Source organism: Crotalus tigris, unplaced genomic scaffold (genome assembly GCF_016545835.1).
Source record: "Crotalus tigris isolate CLP2741 ecotype Arizona unplaced genomic scaffold, ASM1654583v1 scf7180000018432.44079421565:4894166, whole genome shotgun sequence".
Classification (NCBI taxonomy): domain Eukaryota; kingdom Metazoa; phylum Chordata; class Lepidosauria; order Squamata; family Viperidae; genus Crotalus; species Crotalus tigris.
Genome location: NW_024096999.1, coordinates 657,652 through 673,681, shown reverse-complemented (window position 1 = coordinate 673,681; position 16,030 = coordinate 657,652). Strand labels below are relative to the sequence as shown.

General features: G+C 43.2%; 2 protein-coding genes across 2 annotated transcripts in view; both read left to right on the top strand.

Annotated features, from left to right (window-relative positions):
* The window catches only part of LPCAT2 (lysophosphatidylcholine acyltransferase 2), a 34,451-nt gene that overhangs the window by 17,618 nt on the left and 803 nt on the right, over positions 1 to 16,030 (top strand). Inside the window, exons 7-13 of the mRNA XM_039352370.1 lie at positions 354 to 388; positions 741 to 795; positions 1,265 to 1,347; positions 2,275 to 2,400; positions 5,973 to 6,126; positions 13,634 to 13,732; positions 15,410 to 15,551. Of these exons, the coding sequence (XP_039208304.1) occupies positions 354 to 388; positions 741 to 795; positions 1,265 to 1,347; positions 2,275 to 2,400; positions 5,973 to 6,126; positions 13,634 to 13,732; positions 15,410 to 15,551 (694 nt within the window). The remainder of the gene's footprint in view (positions 1 to 353; positions 389 to 740; positions 796 to 1,264; positions 1,348 to 2,274; positions 2,401 to 5,972; positions 6,127 to 13,633; positions 13,733 to 15,409; positions 15,552 to 16,030) is intronic.
* On the top strand, positions 6,133 to 8,551 carry CAPNS2 (calpain small subunit 2). Its single transcript, XM_039352371.1, has one exon. The coding sequence runs from the start codon at positions 6,617 to 6,619 to the stop codon at positions 7,523 to 7,525; it is 909 nt and encodes a 302-aa protein (XP_039208305.1). The 5' UTR covers positions 6,133 to 6,616; the 3' UTR covers positions 7,526 to 8,551.

Sequence of the window (16,030 nt, the reverse complement as noted above, 5' to 3'; positions counted from 1 at the left end):
GCCTTTCATTCTGTTATTGCTTCCCCAGTGATTGCTAATCTCTGTCTTCTGATATTAAAATTCAGTCACTGATAGATACATCAGCAACGCATCTGTTGTTGTTACTAAAATAGTCTTGTCTGCAAAAAAAAAAAGTTGTTAAAGAATTTCTTTGTCTCTTGAATAATTCTGCAAAGTTGGCCACCCAAGCTTTCTGCCCTTAAATTTGGTGCGGACCTTCAAAAGCCGTTTGTGGCTACCTTTCTTGCTATTGAAAAATCTTTACTTCCCAGCCTTGATTCATTTTGTGATCATGTCTTCTTATTGTCTAATAAATCCTTTCTCTTTTATTCCCTGTCATTTAATTCCTCCAGGATACTGTGACATGGACCTGGCAAGGATACAGCTTGTAAGTCAAATCCTTTGAACAGAAATGTACTTTCTACAGACTTATTCATGTTTGGCTGAATTAGTTGAATGCAACCATTTTGAGCTTGGTTGCCTTCTGGAAATAGTTACACAGATCAAAGGGTTTGTGGTGGCAGTTGGTAATAATGATAATGATGGAGCAGGTGATTCTCCTCTTCCTACTCCTACTCCTCCTCCTCTTTCTCCTCCATCTCTTCTTCCTCCTCCTCTTTCTCCTCTATCTCTTCTTCCTCCTCCTCTTCCTCCTCCATCTCTATCTCTTCCTCCCCATCCTCCAAATGCTGAATGCTTCAGAGCAACTTTTTAAAATATTTCCTTCCTTTCTTTTTCAGCAAGCAGGCCTTAGTGCTGACTTTGTGCCAGCTCTTTACGAAAGTTGAAGTGGAGGTAAGAAAGAAAGATGGCTTTTCAGTCTGGTTAAGCAGATTGGGTCCATTTCTTGCTTATTGGGGGGCGTGGAGGAAGAGACGGAAAGAGAGAGAAAGGAAAGAAAGAGAAGTGAGAGAAAGGAAGAGGGAAGGAAGGAAGGAAGGAGGAAAGAAAGAAAGAAAAAAGAAAGAAAGAAAGAAAGAAAGAAAGAAAGAAAGAAAGAAAGAAAGAAAGAAAGAAAGAAAGAAAGAAAGAAAGAAAGAAAGAAAAAGAGTGAGCCTTTTTGTCTGTTTGGTGTTTTAATTCTAAGAGGTTTTCTCAACATGGTGCAAAATAAAACCTCATTTTTGAAGCAGCGGGCTTTTCTTTCTTAAGTGTGTAGCCCCCTCTTGTGGCAGACAGAATTAACTTCCCAGGCTGAGGAATGAATTAACACTGTTGGACCATTATGCATCTTTCACTGAAGTTGCCCTTCCTTATTTTTCAGTTTCTTCCTGTTCATGTCCCATCTGAGGCAGAAAAGAAAGACCCCGTCCTTTTCGCTAACAAAGTCCGTAACAAGATGGCAAGGTCAGTATTTGTGGGGGAATATTTCTTTATTTGCAGTGGAGATGTGCGAGCATGTTGCTGCATCTTGACTGCAATTATCTAGAGATAGGTGGAAAGACTTTACTTTTACAATCTGGATCTGGGAGCACTAATACAGATCCTTCCTTCCTTTTCTCATCTTCCTTTCTTTTCCCTTTGTCTCCTTTCCTTCCTTCCTTCCTTCCTTCCTTCCTTCCTTCCTTCCTTCCTTCCTTCCTTCCTCCCTCCCTCCCTCCCTCCCTCCCTCCTTCCCTCTCTCCTTCCCTTCTTTGCTTGCTTGCTTGCTTCCTTCCTCCCTCCCTCCCTTCCTCCCTCCCTCTTCTTCTGTCTCTATGTATCTTTCTTTCTATCTCCTTTCTTCTTCCCTCCCTCCCTCCCTTCTTTTTTTCTTTTTTTATCTCTGCTTCTCTCACTCTCACTCTCTGCCATTTGGCCATGCAGGTGCTTAACATTTTTAGACACTGGGAAATAACGAATCAATAGATTTGGAACAGCTTGCCTTCTGAACTTGTGGGTGCTTCATCATGGGAGGTTTTAAAGAAGAGATTGGACGGTGATTTGTCCAGAATGATATAGGCCCTCCTGCTTGAACAGGGGGTTGGACTCGAAGACCTTCAAGGTCCCTTCCAATACTTGTATTCTGTCATTCAGAAAAATTACCGCTTGAAGAGGCGAGAAATTTCTTGCAAAGACCAACGAAATGATTGCATTTGAATGCATCGGTCTTTTTCCTGGAGAGCCTTGCGATTTTTATATGCTCTTATAGTTTTGTATTAAATATGCCTTATATTTGAATTTTGTCGAAGTTCTCCAGGTGTCGCCTCCCACAGTCAGCTTAGCCGTGGCGTTTGGGCAGCTGCTTTGAGTTTAGTGCTGAACTGATTTTCTGGATGTGTCTTTCCATCGCAGCGCTTTGGATGTGCCCGTCACAGATCACACTTACGAAGATTGTCGGCTGATGATTTCGGCTGGGAAGTTAACTCTCCCCATGGAAGCTGGTTTGGTCGAATTCACAAAAATCAGCAAGAAGTTGAAGTAAGTAGGAGAGCTCACCTCACAGGGTAGTTTGTTGTGGGAAAAACAGGAGGAGGAAGGAATACAGGAAGTTCTCAACTTACAACAGCTCATTTTCAGCAGCACTGAAAAAAAATGACCATTTAATAATAATAACAACAATAACAACAACAACAATAATAGTAATAAAGTTGGAAGGGACCTTGGAGGTCATCTAGTTCAACCTCTTGCTCAGGCAGGAAACCCTATACCATTTCAGACAAATGGAACCAGTGGAACAACCTGCCTCCAGAAGGTTTTTAAGAAGAGACTGGACAGCCATTTGTCTGAAATGGTATAGGGTTTCCTGCCTGAGCAAGGGGTTGGACTAGTTGACCTCCAAGGTCCCTTCCAACTTTATTATTATTATTATGGATCATCGCACAGTCAGCCAGATGTTCAGACTGGATTTGGCATTTTGTCTACCTATCGAGTCCTTACCCAGGACCTGGGATAGGCAGATGTGGATGTTTGGTGGTATTACAGATATCGTCGCAGGATGGAAGCAGTTCCTAGTAAGGCCGCCTTTTGCAATTGACTAATAGCAAATTTGTCAATGCCAATGGTGTTCAAGGGGATGCTCCAGTTGTTTTGGGATTGCACCCAAGGAGCCTATTACTATTGGTACTACCCTTGCTTGCTTTTGCCACAGTCTTTTTATTTCTATTTGTAGGTCTTTGTATTTTGTTATCTTCTCCAGTTCTTTCTCTTCTATTCTGCTGTCTCCAGGCACTGCCACATCCACTATCCAGACTTTTTTGTCTTTCTTATCGACAATTGTTAAGTCTGGGGTGTTATGTTGTTGTTGTTGTTGTTGTTATTATTATTATGGATCATCACACAGTCAGCCAGATGTTTAGACTGGAATTGGCATTTTTTCTACCTATCGAGTCCTTACCAAGGACCTGGGATAGGCAGATGTGGATGTTCGATGTTATTGCAGATATTATCACAGGATGGAAGCTGTTCCCAGTAAGGCTGCCTTTTGCAATTGACTAATGACGAATTTGTCAATGCCAATGATGGTGTTCAATTGGTGCTCCAGATGTTTTGGGATTGCACCCAAGGCTGCTGCTGCTGCTATTATTATTATAATTATGATGATGATGATGTCATTTTTTCAGTGCCCTTTTTTCACCCTGATGACCGTTGCAGCATCCTCAGGATCATGGGACTTATATTCGGACGCTTGGCGCTGATTCACATTTATGATGGTCGCAACGTCCTGGGGTCACGTGATCATCTTTTGTGACCTTCTGATAAACAAAGTCAATGGGGGAAGCCAGATTCACTTAACAACTAGATTACTAATTTAACAGCTGCAGTGATTTACTTAACAACAGTGGCGAGAAAAGTTGTAAAATGGGGCAAAAGCCACTTAACAAATGTCTCGCTTAGCCACATAAATTCTGGACTCAGTTGTGGTGGTCAGTCAAGGACTCCCTGTACACTTAGCCCTCAACCGATGACCACAGTTGACCCCCGAGTTTACACTGCTAAGTGAGACAATTGTTAAGACACTTTTGCGCCTTTTTACAACCTTCCTTGCCACCGTTGTTAAGTGAGTCTCTGCAGTTGTTAAGTTAGGAGCAGGGTTGTTAAGTGAACCCTAACTTCCCCATTGTCGGAAAGTCGTAAAAAGGGGATCACATGACTCCGGGACACCGCAAAGGTCATAAATATGAGTCAGTTTGCCGAGTCTCTGAATTTTGATCACCTGACCACGTGGGGATGCTGCAGCGGTCGTCAGTGTGAAAAATGGCCATAACTCACTTTTTTCCAGCGATGTTGTAATTCTGAACGGTCACTAAATGAGCTGTTGTTAAGTCTAGTGCAGGGGTAGGCAACCGTGGCTCTTTTATGACTCGTGGACTTCAACTCCTAGATATGTTTGTTGCCATGCGTTATTTATAAAAATAATAAAGGTGGGATGTAAATAATATACATGGAGGAAGAGAACTGGATGTTCCCTGCCTGGCCAGAGAGCTTGCAGGGAGCCAGGGAAAAGCTGATGATCCTGAATCTCCAGCCTGGGATTTGGTTTCTGGCATCTACTGCTCATCGGTTGAACTTTCTCTGGCTATAAATAGGAATCGGCGACATTGAAGCTGACACGAAACCTTCGTAAGGTTGGGAAAAACCTCCCGGGTGGGCTCAGTTGGACTTCTTAGAGAGCGTTGTAGGCATCTTTAGGGATTATCAAAGAGCTTCCAGTGGGTGGGTTGAAATATAGTGACCATTTCCCAGAAAGCCGATGGTCCTTTAAATCCATAGGGAAATTTCTTGACAGCCCATTTGTGTCCTTTTTTCCCCCTGGAGCAAGTGGATGCAAAGCTGTGGACTGCAGTGGCTTTTATCTTTGCTTTTTGTTCTGGTGTCTCTTTTCACTTCTTTCTGTGCCAGAAGGGCTTCTGTGGGGTGCAGATAGATTTTTGGAGAGTGGGGTGGGGGCGAAGACCAGCAATTGGCTTTTCAGAAGGCCAGATTCCTATTAGGAAGGAAGAAAGAAAGAAAGAAAGAAAGAAAGAAAGAAAGAAAGAAAGAAAGAAAGAAAGAGAAAAAGAAAGAAAGAGAACGGAGGGAAGGAAGGAAGGAAGGAAGGAAGGAAGGAAGGAAGGAAGGAAGGAAGGAAGGAAGGGCAAGAGAGAAGAAAGAGAGGGACAGAGAGAGGAAGAAAAAAGAAAGAAAGAAAGAAAGAAAGAAAGAAAGAAAGAAAGAAGGAAGGAAGGAAGGGAAGGAAGGAAGGAAGGAAGGGCAAGACAGAGAAGAAAGAGAGGGACAGAGAGAGGAAGAAAAAAGGAAGAAAGAAAGAGGAAGGAAGGAAGGAAGGAAGGGCAAGAGAGAGAAGAAAGAGAGGGACAGAGAGAAGAAAAAAGGAAGAAAGAAAGAGGAAGGAAGGAAGGAAGGAAGGAAGGAAGGAAGGAAGGAAGGAAGGGCAAGAGAGAGAAGAAAGAGAGGGACAGAGAGAAGAAAAAAGGAAGAAAGAAAGAGGAAGGAAGGAAGGAAGGAAGGAAGGGAAAGAGAGAGAAGAAAGAGAGGGACAGAGAGAGGAAGAAAAAAGAAAGAAAAAAGAAAGAAAGAAAGAGGAAGGAAGGAAGGAAGGAAGGAAGGAAGGAAGGAAGGAAGGAAGGAAGGAAGGAAGGAAGGAAGGAAGGAAGGAAGGAAGGGAACCTTAAACATTTAAAGATCCAATAAGCTATGGATATGCCAAACATTAAGAGCGGAGTTTTCAGGCACAACAGTTGCAAAGGTGCCAAATTGCATAATTGCACAAATTTGTTATGCATCATACATATCTGGCCAGAAGCGTCTTTCTTTTGCTGGTTTTCTCCTTGATGCATGTATCCCAAAAAGAGGTCGAACTGCTGCTTTAAGGGGTGTTTCTGATTATGATAACTCTCGGAGACAGGTCTCTATCTGGTAAATGTGCATTGCTTCACACTTAGTTAATAATATATTCTGGCTGCCAGAGCTGGGTTCCCCTTGAAAAGTGGTGGCTGTTTCATTTCATCCCTTCTCTCTCTTCCTCTCCTTCCCTCCTTCTTTTGGCATAGTCTCAAATGGGACAGCATCCGCGAGCAGCTGGATCAATTTGCAGGGATCGCCAGCACGTCCAAAGGCGGTCGGATCGGGATCGAAGAGTTTGCTAACTATTTGAAACTGCCGGTCTCCGATGTCTTGCGTGAGCTGTTTACTCTCTTTGACAGAGTAAGTGTTGTGCCTCCCAAGGGTTAAAACAAACAAGCATTGCAGTGTTTGCAGAAATGAAGCTTGTGACTGAGAGACAGACACAGAGAGAGAGAGAGATCCTGTGTGTGTGTATAAAGAAAAAAGAATTTTAAGTACATAATATAAAACAGATGAGACTTCTGCAGTATTGAGCTGGGTGGTGGCCTCTAGGATTCTTAGAAAAAGAGCCAACAAACCAGAGAAAAGATTTAAGAGGGAGGCAAGATCAAGGTTGCTGGAAAAGTCTTCCCCCTTCCAAATTTGCAGAAGGAAAATTCCACCCTCGCTGGGCTTGGGCGAGGCCCCGTGCCCACAATAGATTCTAGCTGTGGAAAATGACGTGTGCGGACATGAGGGATTGCAATTTCCTTTGGCAGCAAATCCGTTCTTGCAGAACACGCCCAGCTCTGCTCTCTTCACACACACTCGGAGCTTCTGAAAGACGCTGCAGGTTCTGGGACTCTCCACCATGTTCCTTGCTCAAGCTTTGCTAGATGCGGCCACCGGTGGTGGTGGAAAAGGAGGAGGAGGAGGAGGAGGTGGTGGTGGTGGTGGTGGAGGAGGAGGAGGTGGTGGTGCTGGAGCCTTCCTGAAGAACTTGGGAGGTGGTGGAGGCACTGGAGGTGCCCTCATACGAGGCCTTGGTGGACTCCTGGCAGGAGGAGGAGGAGGTAGTGGTGGAGGAGGAGGAACAAGTGGTGGTGGCGGCGGCGGTGGCAGTGGTGGTAGCAAAGCCAGCAATGTTATGGGTCTTCTTGGAGGTCTTGTGAACATCATCAGTGAAGCAGCAGCTCAGTACAAACCAGAGCCCCCACCAGCCCCTCGCAGCCATTTTGCCAATGTGGAAGCCAATGAAAGCGAGGAAATGCGCCAGTTCCGACGACTCTTCACCCAACTGGCGGGCGATGACATGGAAGTGTGTGCCACCGAGCTGATGAACATCCTCAACAAGGTGATGGCCCGCCATCAGGATCTGCAATCCGAAGGCTTCAGCCTGGACACTTGCCGAAGCATGGTGGCTGTCATGGACAGTGATGCCACCGGCAAGCTGGACTTTTACCAGTTCAGGTATCTCTGGAACAACATCAAGAAGTGGCAGTGTGCCTTCAAAGAGTATGCTGGCCCGGCAGGGAAAATTGAGATGAGGAATTTGCCCACAACTTTCAAGGCCGCGGGGTTTAACCTCCACGAGCAACTCTACGCCCTGATGATCCGTCGCTATGCCGACGAAGATGGCAGCATGGATTTCAACAACTTCATCAGCTGCCTGGTCCGTCTGGATGGAATGTTCCGGGCCTTCAAATCCCTGGACCGAAGTGGTGATGGAAAAGTCCAGATGAACATAGAAGAGTGGTTACAGCTTACCATGTACTCTTAAAACAACAAGGGGTGGTGGAACGTCAAAGCAGTGGTTGGCTCTCCTTGGACCGTACCATTGATGGGGGGGGGGTTGAGGGACGAGGGATAGATGGAAAGTAAAATTGCTTCTGTCCAGACTTGAAATAAACCTTTCTGCTTACAGGGAGTGCTTTTGGGCTGACAGCACCTTGAGATATTGAGATTAGCCAATGCATGCCTTTTCTAAGAGCATTTGCTCATTGCTTATGTTTTGTTCTGGTTTGTTTGTTCAAGGCTGTGCCTGAATTCTGCAATAGTATTAAGGTTGCAAACTCATGTTAGCAATGTTGGAAGTGCACGGGAACCTGTGGGTTATTTCATAGGAAACTGGGAGGAAAACCCAGTGTTTTATTGCAAAATAAAATATAGCCTGCTCTCCTTAGGTTAGTGGCTATGTTGTGCAAAATGAAGCAACTGTTATTATCATTATTTCAATTTTTTCCCCACTCTGCTTTAGGAGAGCGTGTTTTGATCTCCTTTCCTTATTTTGTTTCCACTATTGTTCTTATCCTCTCCTCCTGTATTGATATTTTGGGATTCGAAGCCCCAAATAATCCCTGGTCTTGTTAAGGTAGTTCTTTTTTTTAAAAAAAAAACAAGGAAAGTCTAATTTACTTTAATTTACAAATGTTTCTGTTATTGAACATAATCTGTAATCTCAGTTATCCCAGTTGTCCTCAGATCATGGATGGGCACTCGGGATCCTGACCTCATTTTTGAGGGAATAAGATTAGGCTCTCCCAACTTGTTGGCCTTTAGATTCGTATATCTAGGTTACCATCATAGTTCAGTAATGGTCACTTGGAAATAGCACTCTGGGGGATTTGGAAAACAACGTGTTGTGTAAACGCAGCCAAAGGGAGATGGCATCTGCAGCTTCTGGGTTAGCAGCTTCTCTCTTGCTTTTGCTGAACGCCGGTTTGTTGTAGAAAGGAATCATAGCAAAAGTAGATCTTTTCCGTCTGTTGTAAAGAAGAGAAAATAAACTTGGATTATAACAAAAAGAGAACACTGTGAATTGTTTGATTGTTTTGTAGCTGTCTGGTCAAAAGTGGCAGGGAATAATATACTTTGCTTTCTTATATTTTTCTTAAAAAAAAAAAAAGCCTACGGATTTCCAAAGAAATCCTGCTTTATATGTGTGGGTTGACATAAGACTCTTGACCATCTTAAGCTGTGAGTCTTTGGGGCAGGTGGAGAAATGAGACCCTGGACTAAACTTGGTTATTTGTTTTTGACCTGGAAAACTACTTTAAATGTGGTTGTCCTTGTGGTGACCCGAACAGATCCAAATATAACATCTCTACCTCCCCTGGAACAGATCCTAATCTTGGCCTGAGTGAATCCCGTAGATGTCTCAAAATATTCTTGTTCCCTTTCACTGATTTTGATGGGCTTTGTGACTCACATCTGTGCTATTATGTTGACTTGGTTTGGGGCTTTACCCGGGGTGGTCGAGTGCTTTATGCAAACTGGTCTTGATACCTTCTTGATCCAGTTCTAGTTGGAAATAATATGAGAACCAGACTCTCCAAACCAGCTCAGAGGAAAAGGGGATCATCTCACTGCTTGCTCCATGATTATTGTGGCAGCTGCGTCCTATCTTTGGCCAAAAGTCTCAGAGGATAATTTACCGTTCCACAACAGTTCCCTGTTTCAGTTAAGGAACCCAACTGGGCAGCTTTCTAGATTGTGGACAGCCAGATCCTGCAGTTGCAGGCCTTGTTAAAACTCTGAATGCCCAGGATTATATTTTAAAAAAATCCCCCTTAATTTTCTTGTTCTCCCTAGGACCACCTCATTCTCTCTGTCCACTGAAGTCATCCATCCAGTTGAAATTGCTCCTATGTCTCTTTGGATTCTAATTGATCATTGTTACTCTGTTAAATGTGTGATCTGATGTTGAGCCTTAAGTTGGTTTGAACCTTCTATGTTTCTCAGGATAATTCCATCCCCTTTTAATGCTTGACTGGATGGCCTCAGATGTTGTCCGTTATGTTGGTTTGGGCCATTTATGTTTTTCGGGATAATTCAGTGGTGGGATTCAGCCAATTCGCACCAGTTCGGCAGAACTGATGGCTAATTTTTTGTTGCCCAGGCCCAGAATGGAATTCCTGAGGTGGCATCACACAGAGAACCGGTTGTTCACATATTTGAATCCCACCACTGGGATAATTCCATCCTTATAAAAGAAAAAAAAAATCTTACAAGGAGCTAAAGGTTCACCCAATGAACTTGATGCAAACGTAGTTGTGTAGTTAGAGAGCTGCTTTAGCCAAAGAATAAATTTAATTTTTCTTTGCCAAGTTTCCATGCAGATCTTTCTGAAGAGGCGGGGAGCATTGCTCGTCCCTGCTTTAAATACAGAAATGCATGCACATTTTGGTTCTCTGTCTCGCTCGTCCCTTCTTTAAATACAGAAATGCATGCACATTTTGGTTCTCTGTGTCTCTGTCTCTGTCTCTCTCTCTCTCTCTCTCTTCTCTCTCTCTCTCTCCTGCATATTTCTTTGAAAGCAAAACAAAGTCTCCCTTGAGAGACAAACAGCACTCTTGATCATTTCATGGGCTGGTTTCTTGGCAACACATCCAAGGAGCCTCCCTCTGCTTTGGGGCTAAGATGTTGTCTGTCTAAATGCTCTCGCTTGCAGCTCTGAAGCTTCTGAGTGGTACCCTTGCCAAGTCATAGCCTGATTTGACTTTGCCTTGGCTGGTTGGGCTCAACCGTGGTCAGCCAGGTGCTGCTATCTGCTGTGTCACAAGAGCAGCTGCTGATCTTTGTAGGCCAAAATAAGCATTGCTGACAAACGTAGGCAGCAACAAATCCAGCCCTTCCCTTCCCTTCAAGGCAAGCTTCCAAGCGGCAGGAATGTCACATGGAGCAGAGAAAATGGGTGGATGGCAATCCTGAACCAGCCACTTCCTTTCCAAAGGAGAGTCAAGAATTTGCCCTCACAGATCAAGGGAGGTGAAAAAACCACAGGTTTCCTGGACACCTCTTTAAAAACAAGCATCTTGAAGGCTTTCTGGATGTTCATCTTAACACCACAAACAGTTGCCATGACCTCTTTTCCGTTCCTGAGAGGTGGGGTATTTTGTTTGTTTGTTTATAACCAGGTTTTTGCATCTCTTCAAAACAAAGCACTCTTGATTTTGGAGAGTGAAGAGAAGCAGAGATTCCCTGGCAGCTAAGGCTTTCTTTGTGTAATTAGTTTGCAGGGAATTGTGACGACATGGTCATAAACTCTGGGTATTTGTGGAAATGGACTTTAGGGGGGTCAATTAAAATTTTAGGAGAGGGCTTCAGAGAAAGCTTCCATTTGGAAGGTGTCCTAGTCCACATTTTGCCTCGCAAGCCTTACCAGTGTCAACGCTGCAAATACTAGTCGAGAACTACCTGTAACCTTGCAAGGATGATTCAGGCGGGTGTTTTTGTTTGCATTCAGGGGTTCAGTTCAGAAAAGGAATGGAATCAGAGAAAAGTCCAGGCCTACATTGCTGGAAAAGTTAATCAAATTTTATTTTTCTTAAAGCAAAAGCATTTTTTCTTTGCCACCCTTCCCCCCCCCCAGCAGAAGTGATTCTCCCTACATTCAAGAAGGAAATTAGAAGTTTTGAAATGCTGCCCCAGTGTGGGTTGCATTCCATTCTCCTTTGAAGCCAGGAATGTAATCCTCCCCCTGAGGCTGGTATGCAAGTCTGTAAGCTTAACCCTTTCTGTGCTGCAGCTGGCAGACTGAAACAGGGTATAGTCCTCTGGGCATGAATGCAAAGCCAGGAAGATTTTTCAAGGGGGCCACCCACTCCGTAGTGAATAACTCTGCAAATCCAATGTCAACTCTGCTAACATCAGATGTTCTTGCTTTGACAACATATGAAGATGCAGCCATTTTCCTTCTTACATTTTACTCTTAGAATTAGAATTAGATGATAGTGGGGGGGGGAGGAGGAGGAATGTGCATTGGAGTTTAGTTAGACATAACAATATTGTAACTAGTGTGAGAACCAAGGTTTTTTGAAATAAGAGTTGATAAGAAATGGCAGGTTGAAGAACTGGAGGGAAAGCCTGCATTTCAAACTAATTGGAGAATGTGATTTATGACAGTTAATTAGAGGAGGGAATTGTGCTTTGATACTATATGCTCAGGGGAGGGGAATTCAGTTTTTGGCTTCGATTATGCAGTGCCGATGCTATGCTACTCGAATAAAGATTCTTTAAGGTAAACAATGCCTCAAAGTTCTTTGAAGAGTTTCATCCGTGGGAACCATGACATCCGATGTCTCTTTCTTGGCTCTTATAAAATCTGGTTCAGAGTTTTGGGATCTGCCAAGGATCTGTTCTCACTGGGTTGCTGTTTTTACTGCTGTTATTTTCATTACCACCATTATTATATTTATATCCCACTTTTATTTTGCACAATTCAGTGCTCCCACCATCTATTTTCCATACGATGTCCATTCTGCGTGGTGGGTCTCCCTCTGCCTGGATCTTCCTCAGTTGCCCCTGAGTCAAATTGAATATTGAATCTGTCCAAATGATATACACATTATGCAAGTTCTCTGCACAGAGATATATAAGTCCCATGATATCATGTCCCCATGTAACATCTGAGGCCTTCTGATGAGTTCTCTCAAGGATGACAACTGCAACAAAAATGGATGCAGCCTGAATTGGTTATACTGGTTGGTTTTTCATTATATTGCTTACATTGATTACATTCAGTCATGAATTGTTGTATTATCGTGATATTTTATATCTTATATTATTATGTTGGGTATACTCTTCTCTGGTCACAGCCATCAAGATTGGTATGGTTACTATATTAGTTTGAGTATGTACAGTATATACAGTAGAAATTCTACCTTTGGTTAAGTTTCCACCAATTTTTCTTCTAATTTCTTTATAACTGTAACCTTGTTCACTTAATAATTCTATTTTACATCACTTTCTGGGTAACCAGTCAACTCTTTGCACCATTACTTTAATTTTATTACATTTTACAAGCTCACTAAATGAAAGAACACAAACAAAAAACCCAACCCACTTGATAGCGATCACATAACACACTGACAAATGTCCTCCTCTCAGCTTCAATACATGACATCGATAACTGGATCCTACTGTGATCTGATTGGTTCATTGCCAAAAGAAGATGACATCTGATTGGCTCTCTAAACATTCATGCTCATTGGCTACAATCAGATGAAGGAAAGCTACCTGATATCAACCTAAGCAAGTTGTGCTTCCTTTTTCTGGTTATTTGGCTATAACTTTTCATAGAATACAGTACAAATAATTGAACAATCTTTGTTGCATTACATTCTTGATTAAATTATCTTTCCATTGATATATAATTTTATAGTACTGCTCCAAAAAACAAGTGGTGTTGTTAGCTATGAAACCTCAAAAATACATGTTTCTCAAAAGATTTCTACAATTTTGGCCACTACTGTATGTATGTGTGTGTGTGTGTGCGTGTGTGTAATTAAATTTTTAGAATTACAAATCTTTAGTGCTTAATAAACAACGTGTTCTCTGGGTTCACATATTTCATAGTAATATTATTAATCCATTTCTACTTTCTACCCCATTTTTCCAGCCACTTATAAAAATTATCCCATGTTTGGAAATATTCTGTATCTTCTTTCCCTTTCATTTTCAGTGTGAGCCTATCCATTTCCGCACAAACTAAAAATTTCCTAATTATGTCTTCTTCTGATGGTGTCTCTCCATTTTTCCAATTAGTTTGAGTATTTCAACTGCATTTAGTTGAGCTTAGTTATAGTGGGGTGTATGAAATGGAGGAGTGTTCACAAACTCGCCTGGAAAGTAAATTTGAGTAGTCAGGAGTTATGTCTCTGTTGCAGTTCCTTGAGTCAAGATAAATGGTGGCACCATTTAAGGACGCAAGAAACCTTTAGCCAGATACCAAGGGTACCACAGGAGAAATTGGAAATCAACAAGTCAGGATTGCTTTCTTGTTGCAATGGATGTTTTGAAGAAATCAACCGAATGGGTGTGGGAAAGAGACACGCCAGCATCACTGAGTAACTTCAACGACGTTTTGATTGTCTTGTGTTTTGTTCAGAACGGCGATGGGACCATAGACTTTCGAGAATATGTGATTGGTTTGTCCGTCCTGTGTAATCCCGCCAACACGGAGCAAACAATCCAGATGGCATTTCAGGTAAATCCTCTTAATTGAGGACTCGAGGTGCAGCACAGATCTGTAATGACAGACAGAGCATATCTGTGGGTGGAGAGATTCTGTGCAGAGCCTGGCCACCAGTCATATCATCCCTGGGAAATATTGGGCGAGGGCAACCTTGCTAGTCTATAGCAGGGGTCTCCAAACTCGGCAACTGTAAGACTTGTGGATTTCAACTCTCAGAATGGTTGGCTGGGGAATCCTGGGAGTTGAAGTGCACCAGTCTTACAGTTGCCACGTTTCGAGACCCCTGGTCTATAGCACTCCAGAGAGGACAACAGCATCCTTTTCGACTAACAAATATAAACTTTCATTATCTAGATCTCATTGTTGTTGTTAGTTGCAAAGTCATGTCTGACCCATCGCGACCCCATGGACAATGTTCCTCCAGGCCTTCCTGTCTTCTACCATCTTCTGGAGTCCATTTAAGCTCACGCCTGCTGCTTCAGTGACTCCATCCAGCCACCTCCTTCTCTGTCATCCCATTCTTCTCTTGCCCTCCATCTTTCCCAGCATCAGGCTCTTCTCCAGTGAGTCCTTCCTTCTCATTAGGTGGCCAAAGTATTTGAGTTTCAACTTCAGGATCTGGCCTTCTAAAGAGCAGTCAGGGTTGATCTCCTCTAGGACTGACTGGTTTGATCACCTTGCAGTCCAGGGGACTCGCAGGAGTCTTCTCCAGCATCATAGTTCAAAGGCCTCAATTCTTTGGCGCTCAGCCTTTCTTATGGTCCAACTTTCACATCCATACATTGCAACTGGGAAAACCATGACCTTGACTATCTGCACTTTTGTTGGCAGGGTGATGTCTCTGCTTTTTAGTATGCTGTCTAGATTTGCCATAGCTTTCCTCCCCAGGAGCAAGCATCTTTTAATTTCTTGGCTGCAGTTCCCATCTGCGGTGATCTTGGAGCCCAAAAAGATAAAATCTGTCACTAAGATCTCATCAGGTGAAAGCTTCACAAAACTGTGTGCCATATATTTATTTATTTCCTTTCTCACTGCTATGGTGGTCTGTGTCTTCCTCAACCAGGGATCGTCTACCAGAATCCTGGGAATTGGAGGACTCTAGACTGTGTATTAGCTGGTTCTAGCCCTGCACTCTTCTAGATAGAAAGCTCTGAAGATGTTCCTGGGATCTATTGGATCCAGTCTCCCACCTTAGGAGACACAGTCCTGAGTGCTCCTGCTGCCTGGGACCAAATTGGCTTTGATTTCCCAGATCCTCTTTAGTTCCTCCTTCTGGTTCTGTTACTTCTCCAGCTTCTCCTCCTTCCTGATGTTGCTGTCACGTGGCACTGCTACATGTATTACCACTGCTGTCTTCTGATTGGAAAAGGTGCTCTTCCTGATTTCTGGAGGGGAAGCCATGGTTTGGGTGGTATTAGGTGTTCTTCTGAGAATGGGGCTACGTGACTTTAAAGTAGTGAGCAGTTAATAGCAGGGAAAGTGGTCCTTATGGGACCCAAGCCTTCCACCACCCCAAGATGAATAGCAGAGTCTTCAAAAAGAGTGGATAGAACGCTATTCCTCTGATGGCTTTAAAAGAAATCTGGGAAGAGTTTCCCAGGCATTCAAAGGTTGATTTGGAGATGTCTGAGCTTTATCCCCCTTCCCAACAGACCAGTCAAATCCCTCTTCTTCTTCTTCTTCCTCCAGCTTTTCGACATTGATGAAGATGGCAGCATAACAGAAGACGAATTCGCCCTAATTATCCGTTCGTCACTTGGGCTTCCTGACCTCGATGTTTCGAACCTCTTCAAGGAGATTGATGCTGATCACTCTAACAAACTCTCCTATGGTAAGGAAGCCAAGTGGGAATTAAGGAAATCAAGATTCAGGGGTACGGTTGGGAGGAGACTTTGGGATGTGATGTAATGGCGTGATGAGGGAAAGAACTTGGGAGATGGGGTGGGGAGATGCTGCAAAGGGAACAATCGGATTGTCAACGCTGCAAATATTGTATATTCTTTCTTTTGACAATATGTAGAATTCGGCTAATTTAGGGAGGGAACATGCTGATAATTTAACTGCTCAGAGGAAGAGAACTTAGATCCTAGCATCCCTCCGTTGTGCCTGTGCCGACATTTTGTAACAATAAAAGACTTTTAGGAAAATAAATGCCTGGAAGTTCTTTGGAATGTTTCATTAGTCAGAACCACAACATGGATAACAGAATAGTAGAGTTGGAAGGGACCTTGGAAGTCCAAACCCCTGCTTAGGCAGGAAAATTTATACCATTTCAGGCAAATAGTTGTCCCGTCTCTTCTCAAAAACGTC

What these genes read in the sequence shown, in the direction of transcription:
- CAPNS2 (XM_039352371.1), top strand. Translation starts at nt 6,617, where the DNA reads ATGTTCCTTGCTCAAGCTTTGCTAGATGCGGCCACCGGTGGTGGTGGA.